This window comes from Pteronotus mesoamericanus, unplaced genomic scaffold (assembly GCF_021234165.1).
Source record: "Pteronotus mesoamericanus isolate MK-2021 breed Mesoamerican mustached bat unplaced genomic scaffold, CSHL_Meso_final contig_1173, whole genome shotgun sequence".
Lineage (NCBI taxonomy): Eukaryota > Metazoa > Chordata > Mammalia > Chiroptera > Mormoopidae > Pteronotus > Pteronotus mesoamericanus.
In genome coordinates, this window is record NW_026555032.1 from 1,103,348 (window position 1) to 1,115,818 (window position 12,471).

Sequence of the window (12,471 nt, forward strand, 5' to 3'; positions counted from 1 at the left end):
AAAGTTGAATAGAAGGGTGATAGTGCAGTAAATGAATTCTTGAAATCCCTTTTTAATATTGCCCACTTGAGAGAAATTGAAATCCTAAAGGAACCTTCTAAGTTACAAATTTAAATTTTATTTTTAGAGCTAACACATGAGTTTCTACAGATATTGGAGAAAACGCCTAGTAGGTTGAAGAGGATTCGAAACTGGAGGGTAAGAATTGGCAGGGTTTACTAAATTATCAGTTTGTTATTTATCTAACAATTACATAGCTAACCAGTTTGAATTTCTCTGGTTAAGTATTCTTATTTCCAATATTCCTAAATAATTATAATGTATCATAAGCTATAGTACATGCACACATGGTTTGTTCAACTACTGTGTCCAGTGGACTTTGCTAAGTATTTTATAAATTTTGTATAGATCTCACAATGATGGAAATACTCTTCTCATTTTACAAATGGAGAAGTTGAAGCCTAGACAAGTTACTTGCTCAGATGGCTAGGCTAGGATTTAACCTGTATAGAATTCCAAAATCAGTGTTTTCAACATTTTATGTAGCCTTCTTTTATGCCTATCAATACAGAATTTTTATGAACAAAGAAATGTGTATTAAATTCCTTCGCTGTCATTGCTTCTTTTGTGTTTTATTTAAATAGGCTAATCAGGCGGCTAAGAAACCAAAAGTAGATGGACAAGTATCAGAAACACCACTTCTTGGTTCATCTTTGGTCCAGAATTCGATTTTAGTAGATACTGTTAGTGGTGTGCCTGCAAACCCAAGTTTTCAGAAACCATCTACATCAGCATTCCCTGCACCAGTACCTCTTAATTCAGGAAATATTTCTGTTCAAGACAGCCATACATCTGATAATTTGTCAGTGCTAGCAACAGGAATGCCAAGTACCTCATACAGTTTGTCATCGCACCAGGAATGGCCTCAGCATCAAGAATCAGCAAGGACAGAACAGATGTATTCACAGAAACAGGAGACCTCTTTGTCTGGTAGCCAGTACAACATCAACTTCCAGCAGGGACCTTCTGTATCACTGCATTCAGGATTACATCACAGACCTGACAAAATATCTGATCATTCTTCTATTAAGCAAGAATATACTCATAAAGCAGGGAGCAGTAAGCACCATGGACCAATTTCTGCTACTCCTGGAGTTATTCCTCAGAAAATGTCTTTAGATAAATATAGAGAGAAACGTAAGCTAGAAACACTTGATCTGGATGTCAGGGATCATTATATAGCTGCCCAGGTAGAACAGCAACATAAACACGTGCAGTCACAGGCAACCAGCAGCAGTTCTGTAACTTCTCCCATTAAAATGAAAATCCCCATCACAAATGCAGAAAAACCTGAAAAATACATGTCAGATAAGAAGGAAAAAAGCGGATCACTGAAACTACGGATTCCATTGCCACCCACTGATAAAAGTGCCAGTAAAGAAGAACTGAAAATGAAAATAAAAGTTTCTTCCTCAGAAAAACACAGCTCTTCTGACGAAGGCAGTGGGAAGAGCAAGCATTCCAGCCCACATATTAGCAGAGACCACAAAGAGAAGCACAAGGAACATCCCTCAAACCGCCACCACCCCAGCAGTCACAAGCATTCTCACTCGCATAGTGGCAGCGGCAGTGGTGGCAGTAAACACAGTGCTGATGGGATACCACCCACTGTGCTGAGGAGTCCTGTTGGCCTGAGCAGTGATGGCATTTCCTCTAGTTCCAGCTCTTCAAGGAAGAAGCTGCATATCAATGATGCCTCTCACAACCATCACTCCAAAATGAGCAAAGGTTCCAAAAGTTCAGGTAGTTCATCTAGTTCTTCCTCCTCTGTTAAGCAGTATATATCCTCTCACAACTCTGTTTTTAACCATCCCTTACCCCCTCCTCCCCCTGTCACATACCAGGTGGGCTACGGACATCTCAGCACCCTCGTGAAACTGGACAAGAAGCCAGTGGAGACCAACGGTCCTGATGTCAATCACGAGTACAGTACAAACAGCCAGCATATGGACTACAAAGACACATACGACATGCTGGACTCGCTGTTAAGTGCCCAAGGAATGAACATGTAATCATTTGTTTAGGTCAATTTTTCCTTTACTTTTTTAATTTAAAAATTGTTAGAATGGAATCCTTCTGATGTAGCAGTGGTAACACCTGCTATTGCTGCCACTGTTTCAATATTTGTAAGTGCTGCTTTATTCTTCATTCTGAAAAGAAGAGATTATAGTAAACAAGTCTTTATCTCCACATATGATAGTGTTATAAATACTGTAAAAGCATGGAAGGTGCAAAACTCAGTATTTCTACAATTGCAGCTAAGAACATTTAAGATGAATGGCTGGCTGCTTCTAGGAATATAAGATGCCTCAAGCATTTGTTATTTATAATTTGAATACTGTAGCTATATTTTTTTTTGTTGTTGCTTGGCTTTTGAATGAGTGTAAATTGTTTTCTTTTGTGTATTTATACTCGTATGTATGATTTGCATGTTTCAATGTTAAAGGGATAAAACAGTATACTGAAAACTGTTTACAAGAAAGTGGAGAAAAATGTACATACATTTTTGTATGTTTAGATATTACCATAAATACTCAGGATTGGAGCTGCTTGTAAGTATAACAATATACAGATTAACTTTATTTTATCTTGTCAGAGTCCATCACTAATCTAACACAAAGGTGGCACTTTTTCATGTTAACCTTAAACTCTAGGCCTTACTGGAAGCCTCTGAAGGGGGACACTTCACTACCAGACGGTTATGCAGTGCCACACGTTGTCATTTACACTGTGAGGCACTGAACTTTTGCCTTCAGAGGTTTGGACCAGATTGGCTGCTGAAATAGCCCCTAATTTTCTGAAGGCTTGAAGAGGAAAAAAATAAAGTTTACATACTCTTGATGTGAAGTGCAGTTAAATGTTTGTTTGTTGCAGTACTATAACACAGAGCTGTTAATAATGGTTATGTAGATTACTGTGATTTGAAAACTAAATTCACAAAATTTACATAGTGACACATTAGTAAGTTTTTTTTCTTAAATAAAGAACTTCAACACTACGTAATTTAACAGTAAACAGGAATCGCATTTCCTTTAGCATTCAGGATGACACCGTACTCTTAAACATACTCCTCCCCTGAAGTGTGTTTGTGTGTGATGCCATATTTGTTTTTCAGGTAAATGCAGTCTTCCTTATAGAAATAAAATTAAACCTATTGTTCTTTCAGTTTTTTTATAGCATAACAATAAATAAAGAGAAAAGATCACTGACTGTGCATTGTACCTGTATTTATAGCTTATCAGGAACCTCTGAGGGGGAGAAATAAAAAGGTCAGCCTCCAGGTAAACAGCTAGTGGAGGTTTTACCTTTGTTTGCACATCTCAGCATATTCCTGTTGAGGTCAAATTGGCACAGTCATCTGACATCTGAATAAACGATAGACATTAACTTGTTTAAAATTTGTCTTAAACACCAGTAATAGACTTCGGTTTAGCAGCGAGTCATGTATTCTGTGGTAAATTTTTGAGCTGTTGAGTATCTTTGAGATGGGTTGAATTCAACTTCTGTTGAACTGAAAGCTGTCTTAACTTTTCCTCTATGTATATGAATTATTATTGTTAAAAAAGCCACTGATATGTGCACAATTGTAATTTTACTCGAGTATGTTGCAGTTGTAAATATTAGAGTTTAATCTTGTGCTCTACTTTTATTTAGCAGTTACCTACTTTGCAAGTAGCTTTATAATTTTTTAAAGACAGTTGTTCGTTATTTTGTCAACGTTATTTGAATTTAGGATACTAGGAGCCTCTTTCTAGGGACTTTGCCTAGCTAGCATGTCCTGACATTTGTTCTTGTCTTGCATAACTTTAGTAATCTTTGTCATTATGTGTAACTTTATTGTTCTGTATGGCATATTATTGTATCCACAAACATGATAATTTCGATACAGTTATACTTTGACAGTGGTACCTAATCCAAGAACTAGTATAGATAGAATTAAGCTGAGGGCAAAATGAGGGAGGGAAGGGGTTTTTTCTTGGTAATTTAGATGTGAAACCTCTAAGGAGCTATCATGTGAAACTACATAGGGTGGTTGTGCTACTGTATACTTAGGGATGATAATACCAGGAATTTTAATAAGATTTTGTAAAGAATATCCAGAAAATTAGTGAACTTATTTTCCGTATGACAGAAAAAAAATGTGAATATTTAAGGTCTGTGACTATACTTAAACTTTCACAAAGAATTTGCAGAATTGTTTTGAGATGTGGGAATAAAGGTAATTTTGTTGAATCTTTATTGGTGCTAATGATGGACAGTTAAAAAGGTAGCTAGTGTATATTGTTATGGGTCAGTACTTATTAGTACTTCCAGAATTGAATTTGAAATGCTATGTATTCACTTTTCACTCTGTAAATGTAAATCTTTACAATGACTTTATTTATTAAAGGGCAGCCAGTTGTAATTTTTACAGGATTGTGTGAGCTATTCAAACTCTTTAACCTCTGAACAGGATATTAGCTTCCAAAACCACAATGGGGATAAATATGAAAATCATTTTAAGTTTTCATTCCATTCAGTGAAAATCCTTAAAATTCATATTACCATGAATTTGCTTTAGCCATCTCATTTGCATAAACAGTTCATCAGCCTGGTCCCAATAGGCTCAACCAAAGAAAAAGACTCCAGTGAATGGACATTATTACTGAGTCTTCTTGTAAGTAGCCATAAATAAACCAAAATAGTATCAAATTTAGGTATGAAATTTCACATGTGCAAAGTACTGTTAAGGTGAAACATTTTTGATGAGATTTTTAAAATATTTGAAATATTAAAAAGCATTATCTTTAAACAGCCTATAAAAGAGTGATTCATTTTTTAGTTGTGTTTTCCCTAGATCACAGATGTTACCTTTATTCAGAAGCACATTGCATACAAGTCTTTACTTCTACCTCTTTCAACTAATTTTCCAATATTGAGCTGTGCCCCCTAAATACTTGCCTTAGCTACTTTAAAATACAGTATTTTCAGAACCAAAGCAAAGGAGTATCTTCACGAAATATTCTTGGAGGCCTGCTTTACAAATCTGGTGGTAATATTCTTTATTGGTAAGGCCTTGAAAAATTCCTTGTTCCTTTTTCTTGTTTCACCGGAGGTTCATTTCTTACTGCAGGTATTTAAATATTGAAAGTTATGTAGTCACCCCTAGGTTTACCTTTGAATGTATTTACAGGTGCATCTGGCTCTTCCTGTGAGTATGCAGTTCATTCTGGTGAGAGTTCTTGAGAGTGAAAGAATATTTCTACCATGATAGCTCGTTTCATGCCTAGTTTCATGAGCGGTGCTTATGTTATTTTGTACTAATAATTATGTAGTGTTAAAAACCTTCAAGGCTGAAAGTTTTTCTGAAAGAAAGGGCCACCCAGACTAAGGTCCAGGTCCTGGGACGTAAGGTCTAAACCCCCAGCAGCAGGCTGGATGGAGAAGACACACATGCCACCATCTTGGGGTTGACGGGGCTCTTTTTATACTTTGAAGAAGAAGCGGGCAGGTTACAAGAGAATTTACATTGGCTCTAGATAAAAGGGGCTGGAACAGGTTAATCAGGACAGTTCTAGGATAGGCTTTTGCATTGGTTGTGGGCAACAGTCTGGAATATTCATGTGTGAAGTGTGTGAGGCATCATCTGGTAATGGCTGTTCTCTCTAGACAATCACAGGAATTGCTACCTGGAGTTTAATTCTAAGGTTCAACTTTCATTCAGGAATGTGAACAGCCTTTTCTTGGTTTCAGCCCTAGGCTCTGTGAACTAATTTTTATTTCCTGTCTCTCCCACCCTCTGGTGTGCTGTTTCTCTTGTCAGTAGTATACCTTAATTTTTGGCCTGTCTATGCCCTTAGAACTAAAGAAATGACTAGTTGAGGTCCACTTTAGATAACCAAATTAATTTTTTTTTTTTTTTTTTTTTTTGCCTAGCCTTAAAAGCATTTAAAGCACGTATTTTGGTTATGTTTGATATTTTAAATTGTTGATTTTTTCCCCCTTAACCAACCATAGAAATAAATCACTGCTTATGTGTGAATGAATGTTGTGAATTCTTTAGGTACCCTTGGTTTATTAGATACAGGTTTTGTATTTACTAAGGAAATAGAAGGATTTTTTTAAACATGGTTTTTCTTACCTGTAAAGGAAGATGGTTCTATTCTCCAAATACCTCCCCATTCCCAAATTTTTATCTAAACAGAAAATGTTTCTCACCTAGTACCATGCTTAAATTGCTGAATAATTTATAAGATATCTTACTATCTTGTGTGCTCATTTGCTTATAAGGGGCTGATTTAGACAGGGGCTTTTACATTAGAAAAGCAGCATGTTCTGTCCCTGGCTGCCTAGGGTGCCAAATTAGTTACTATACAAATGTGTTGATTTGAAAATTCAAAATTCAGCTATGTTAGTATCTGAAATTTGATTGCTATAAGCTGACATTTAAACTCAGAAGTTTGCGTGTTTTGTAAGAGAAAAGTTTGCCTCAAACATCTTTACAGCCAGTGGGTCCAGGGTGCTCAAATTGTTCTGACGCCATGTATCCATTTTCCACAATGTAGAGTTGGGCACAGCTGGCTTTTGCACCTGTGACTCTTTATCCTGTGTAATTTACCAGTATCTGTTCTCCCTGACAGGTTCTTGAAGTAGATTGGTAAACAAGATACTTTAAAGATGGTGTGGCTAGGACTAATTTTGTTCTTATAAAGGTGACTTAACTGTTCACTGTGACCAGTTAGTCTCAAAAGTAAATTCTGAAGGCTGTGTAATTCCCTTCCAAGTTTGGGGGGAAACCTCACTTAAAACTTGTTTATTTGTTGGTTTAATTTGATTTACCTATTGTTAATGAGTACATTCTGATTTTTTTTAAAGTGTGTTTTTCAAGCAGTTTCACTTGGTTTGAAAAACTTCGCTTGTACTCATTATGTTAACAATGACTGGGATTTCATTTTCTAAATGTTCTCAAATCCCCCAAGGACTATTGAATAGGATGTTTGCTGATAGAAAATCCAAAACAGGAATATGTATATGGCATGAATTCAGTTAGTCATTGAATTTCAGCTCGGTATCTATTACAAGGAACTAATAAAATTTGTATATTAACAATGTAAATCCAAGGCTCTAACATGTCTTGTTAATGTGAATCAGATAGAATTTACAGTCCCTGGGAAATGTGGGAAATAAGGTTTCTAATATAAGTCACTCTGAGTAATTTCAGATACATTCAAGGAGTGTGGCCTCAGGGATCAGACTGTCCGCTTTCCAGTCTTGGCCCCACCACTTTCTTCCCTGGAGAATCTTGGGAACAGTACCTGTCCCAGGGTGTGAGGTTTAAGGCTTGGGTACTGGGCAAGGGCTAAAAACAAATGAGCCCTGGCCAGTGCGCCCAGTTGAAGCATCATTTCATAAACCAAAAGGTTGAGGGTTCACTCCCAGTCAGTTGAAGTTGATAGTGACCAGACAGACATTTAGAACAATCAAGGATATACCACATGGGAAATAAATGACATATTCAAAGTATCCAATAAAGTTATTGATGGATATGTGTCTTTTACAGAAAAAACTATCGGACTTTTCGGCCAACCCATAGCCATTCTCCACTGTTTGCTATTTCAGCTTTTCACACTGTGATGCCGATATACAAACTTGTTAACCTTGTTGAGTAAAAATGAAAATGTAGACTACCAACACCGGGTGCTTTCAAATTGATATCACCTGGCAAGCCTTTATAAATGCAAGTTTGTACATTATGTAGCTGCTTTAAATTGAACTAATACGAGTGCAGCAAGTATGAGGAATATTTGACCAATAGGTGAGGGAGGCTTTTGACTGCTCATTGAGCAGATAAAGAGTTTTATTTTGTGCTTGTTTTAATCTCTCAGAGCTACTGATTACACTATGGAAGGCACAGGACTGTTGTGGTCCTGCAGGAGAGACTGGATGAAGCAAGTAAGTCGAATACAGTATTCCCCAGTCCCCTGTTTGAAAGCTCACTCTTCCACTATGGCAACTCGTAATTCAGCCACTGAGAAATGGCAACAGTGTAAGGGCTTAAGTAGTTTCAAGTTAAGGGAAATGCAGTAGAGTTGGATCTGCTTTCAGATGTTTTTTCAGGAAGTTAAGTTTCCTTTGGTTGAATGAGGGGCCCAGAGCGTACAGGAAGATTGAGCACATGATGAAATGCACCTCTGAAACTTGGTGCGTTGTACTGGGTGAAAGAGGTGATCATAGAGGGAAGGTAATGCTGCTAAGTGAAAAGTGAACATCTTTTCACACCAGTAATAGTAAAAATCACTAACAGGACTGGTGAATTTATCAGCATCTCAGTGAAGTTTGAGTAAAATTTAACTATGTAACTGATATTACTTATAAACTACAAACCTGGGAGGTAGCAGGGAAAGTGCTCTGAAGTCATGAATTGGGGTGGCAATCCCAGCTCCCACCTACCAGCTGGGGAGCCTTGAGAAAATTATCTCTCAGACCTGCTCATCATTACTACCTACCAGTCCAAACAGCAAACAGAATTAAATGTGCATTTTCCTAGTAAGAATCCCCACTTCTCTGCACTCTACTCTCCTTCCATATCCTTTTCCTACTAAGGAAGCTGTAAGGGATCAAGTACCTGGGCTTTGATAAGAGCAGAATTCCAATCTGTTAGGACTTCAACACACTGGCCAGCAAAACAACTATCTTAGGACCAAGCCTTGCCTATTGGAACTTTAATGTTTTGAAGGTTCTGTTTAATATTCTAAAACTGTTCAGAGTTCCATGTCAAAAGAGGAATCAGTTAACACCAAAGCTTGTGTCCATTACTGTGATTTGCATACATAAAATAAACATCTTCCTGCCCTTTCCCCATAAGGTTTCATAGGCTAGAATGTAAATAATTGCTCCAAAGTAAGATAATACCATTCAGATTTTAAAGAATACTAAAGATCCGAACTAAGTTTCTTTTTAAGCCCTACTTTAACAAAATCTTTCAGGTTCTGTTGATATACAAGCACAGGCGTAACTCACAGATATTGTAGGTGTGGTTCCAAAGCACTGCAATAAAGTGAGTCCTCATATTTGCTGCTGGAGGGTCTTGCCTTCAATTTGTAAAAAAAAAAAAAAAGTGCAATAAAGCAAAATGCAATAAAAATGTACGTCTGAAGGCAAAATAAGGGACACGTTCCTTAAATTCCTGTCAAATAGGAGAACTGTACAAATTAGAGTAAAAGAAGGAAGATGTGTCCACAAAGACCCATCTAACAGTTTGACAAAAGTAAAACTTGTTTTACTTCAGCTGGACTGCATTTCACATTTGTATCTCAAAAACTTGAAGCAGGCAGCTTGATTTTAACAAAATCTGACTTCTGGTGTTAGAATACACCTGAAGTTGTAGCTGTACCATATTGAAATGATAGCAGCCAGTTTTTAAAAGTGTAGCTATAACTAAACACAATAGGTCTCAATGAGTTTAGTAGATGGGTGGTTGATAGCTATAGAAACCTTATAAAATACGCTTAGTCCACCAACTTAAGGGCTTGTAATAATTTTGACAACTTGGTCTGTATTCATTTTTGTGATATTTACCATTTTGGGGAAATGAAGGTGAAGAAGGACCTAAGTGGGGATGTCCTTCATTCAAATGAAAGCCAAGTTTCCTGTAAAGTTTATATATGCTGACTCACTCTCCGCCTACGCAACCTGGCTTTATCCCACCAGCTGGCTTAGGTTTAGCAAGTTCTAGATGTGGCAATGATCCAAATCACTCTGCAAACAAGTGAAGATCTGGAGCCATACTGTATAAATTACAGGGAAAGCAGCCTGAGGTTTATGAAGCCACCTTGAATAACCCAGCTTCTTGTCAGTGGAGTCTTCAGAGGAGTTTGGAGACCCTCTGATAATGAAACACCAAGGCCCTTAGCTCTTCCTGTTAACCTTGAAGCTCCTTTAAACTGCAAGGTTAAGATCGCTGCCAAAATAAACAGAATCTAGTGTTTCTCTACTTTTAACTTTTCACCTTCCTCAAGTCTCTTGTAAAAATGAAATGTGTCTTTACCCACCAAGCAGTTAAATACAATTTTCTCATTTTTACAATTTATTTTAAACTAATGACATTAAAATTGACAGGAGAAGAAAAAAAATGTTGCATAAGCAATAGAGGTTATAGTTCCTGGATAGTCAAAACTATAAACACTGGGATAGGTTTTTTGGTTATTGTTTAAGAAAATTTTCTCATATACATAAGTAATTATGCCTGAAGCTTTAAGAGACTAATATGTAACTTTTCAGTTAGTGACACTGTAGGATCTGGTTAAATTGGGTTAGATTGACATTCCAGTGGGAAAACAAAGGTCCTTCAACCATCATTCCCACAATGAAGCAATAACAGATTATCTATAATGGAACTGGAAAGTCTTGGTGTATATTCAGAGACTTCTCTTCAAGAAAGAGTGCTTCAGGAGCTGAATAGCAGAAGGTCGCTCGTGCTGGTCCCTAAGAAGGGAAAGAACATTAGAAGCAACACCCAAAAATGTGCATACCAATTAGGTCTACTTGACTCAAAATGCCAACTTTAAGATGAAAGTACAATCTCTGCCAGTCAAACAGATGGATTGAGTCCAGCTCTAGTCTTCAGCTGTGTGATCTTAGGCAAGTGACTCAAAGTTTCCTCTCATCAGCAAAATGGGAATAACAGTAATACCTAACTCATTGGGAGAATTAAATAATGTATGTACAGCTTTTAAACAGTGTCTGGCATATAGTAATTGTTAAAAAAAAATAGTAATGATTATGATTAAAAAGTAAGCCCTATTTTTCACATTGGGGTTATGTTCAGTTTGGGTATAATTTATACACAAGTAAAATTATAATTTTTTAGAAAGCTTAATGCACTTCTAATTACCAATAAATTTACTTTTAAAATTTTGAGGCATTGAAATTCACAATTGAAAAACCATTAAAAGGACATTTAAGTATGCTTTGGTGATTAATTGAAATAATCCTATTTGGGGCACTCCTGGAAAAGCACAAAGTAAAAGGAGAAGTTGCACAATTACAATAGTACAATTGTGCTTTTGGTTTTTTTTCCCCACAAGAAATCAAAATGTTTTTGCCAATGAACCAGTCAATAGTTATCTGCAATAACCTATTCCAAAAGCACTCTTTTGGTTAAATTGGCATCTTTGCATAAGTTTTGAAGCAAATAACCACCAAGAATAGCCCAGGTGAAAATGGAAATAAAATACTTTGGGGAAAAAAGTGATGATAAACCATTTACAAATGAAAATCTCTCCCCTTCTGGAGGCTCTTTCTCTTGCTTTCAAAATATGTGGAAATCTCTCTTCTCCAAAAAATCCTTACCTTAATCTGGCTACCATTTCTAGTTGCCATCTTACTTCCTCTATTCCTGCCAAATTTTCATACTATGACCAAAAGCAGTGACTTTTTCAACAGTCATTATCTTAAATTCTTAACCTTTAGCCCACTCCTCTCTACATAGAAATTGCCCTGTCAAAACTAACCATGATGTCCTGACTGATGTGGCTCAGTTAGCTGGGTGTCATTCCACAGAACGAAAGGTCACCAGTTCAATTCCTGATCAGGGCATATGCCTGGATTGTGGATCCATGCACCCGTCAGGGCACATAGAAAAGGCAACCAATCAATGTTTCTCACATCGATGTTTGCCTCCCTCTTTTTCTCCCTTCCTTTCTCTCTCAAAATAACAAATCTTTTTTTAAAAAACCCAAAACTAACCATGACTTTCTCATTCCCAAGTTTAATGAACTCATTCTCCTTGTCATCTCTGTAGCATTTGAAGTATTCATTACCCTCTCTTTCCTGAAGTGATCTCTGCTTAGGAGAAACTGTTCTCTTGGTTCTTCATCTGTCTTGGAGCAATTCCCTTGCCTCCCTCTTTCTCTCTTCCCTCTTTTCCTTTTTACCAGTTGTGTGCTAGACTCAACACTATATACATATTGTTATCTTCTCCCATTTTCATAATCATAATCTGCAGCCTCTAGTTTTTTTTTCCATGACTATAGCTACCAGCCTTATGATTCTGAAATATGTGCCTCTGATCTTAATTGTTTTCCTGAGCTCCGATTCCATAGCATCAAATGCTTCATTGGATGAAAGGACCCTCAGCAACTTCCTCCTCTATTTCTCTTTCACAACTTTTTGTTACAATTTCGTCCATTATCCAGACTGAAAACCATGAAATCTTATCATCCTCCATCACCAAGTTCTGATTCATCTCCCTGAAATGTCCTGAAATCCTCTTTACAGTATTTTAAGTCCTCAAGCAGCCTATACTGGAGGACTTAAAAAGTAAATGTCTCTGACCTACCTTCCCAAATACTTTCCTTCATGGCACCCCTACCCCAATTCTTCTGCAGTCCCCCAACGCTCACTGCCTATTGCAACAAAGCTGAACTCCAA

The 12,471-nt window shown here is 37.0% G+C and overlaps 2 protein-coding genes across 7 annotated transcripts in view; one reads left to right on the top strand and one right to left on the bottom strand.

Annotated features, from left to right (window-relative positions):
• The window catches only part of CCNT2 (cyclin T2), a 49,237-nt gene extending 44,373 nt beyond the window's left edge, over positions 1-4,864 (top strand). For 3 of the 4 annotated variants that reach the window (XM_054582034.1, XM_054582052.1, XM_054582061.1), the window contains 2 exons: positions 128-198; positions 645-4,864. In XM_054582034.1, coding sequence (XP_054438009.1) covers positions 128-198; positions 645-2,072 — 1,499 coding nt within the window. In that variant the 3' untranslated portion in view covers positions 2,073-4,864. The remainder of the gene's footprint in view (positions 1-127; positions 199-644) is intronic. The other variant, XM_054582043.1, reaches the window with a different exon arrangement.
• Positions 4,865-10,452: 5,588 nt separating this feature from the next.
• The window catches only part of MAP3K19 (mitogen-activated protein kinase kinase kinase 19), a 40,193-nt gene continuing 38,174 nt past the window's right edge, over positions 10,453-12,471 (bottom strand). For all 3 annotated transcript variants that reach the window (XM_054581962.1, XM_054581971.1, XM_054581981.1), the window contains one exon: positions 10,453-10,524. In XM_054581962.1, the coding sequence (XP_054437937.1) occupies positions 10,458-10,524 (67 nt within the window). In that variant the 3' untranslated portion in view covers positions 10,453-10,457. The remainder of the gene's footprint in view (positions 10,525-12,471) is intronic.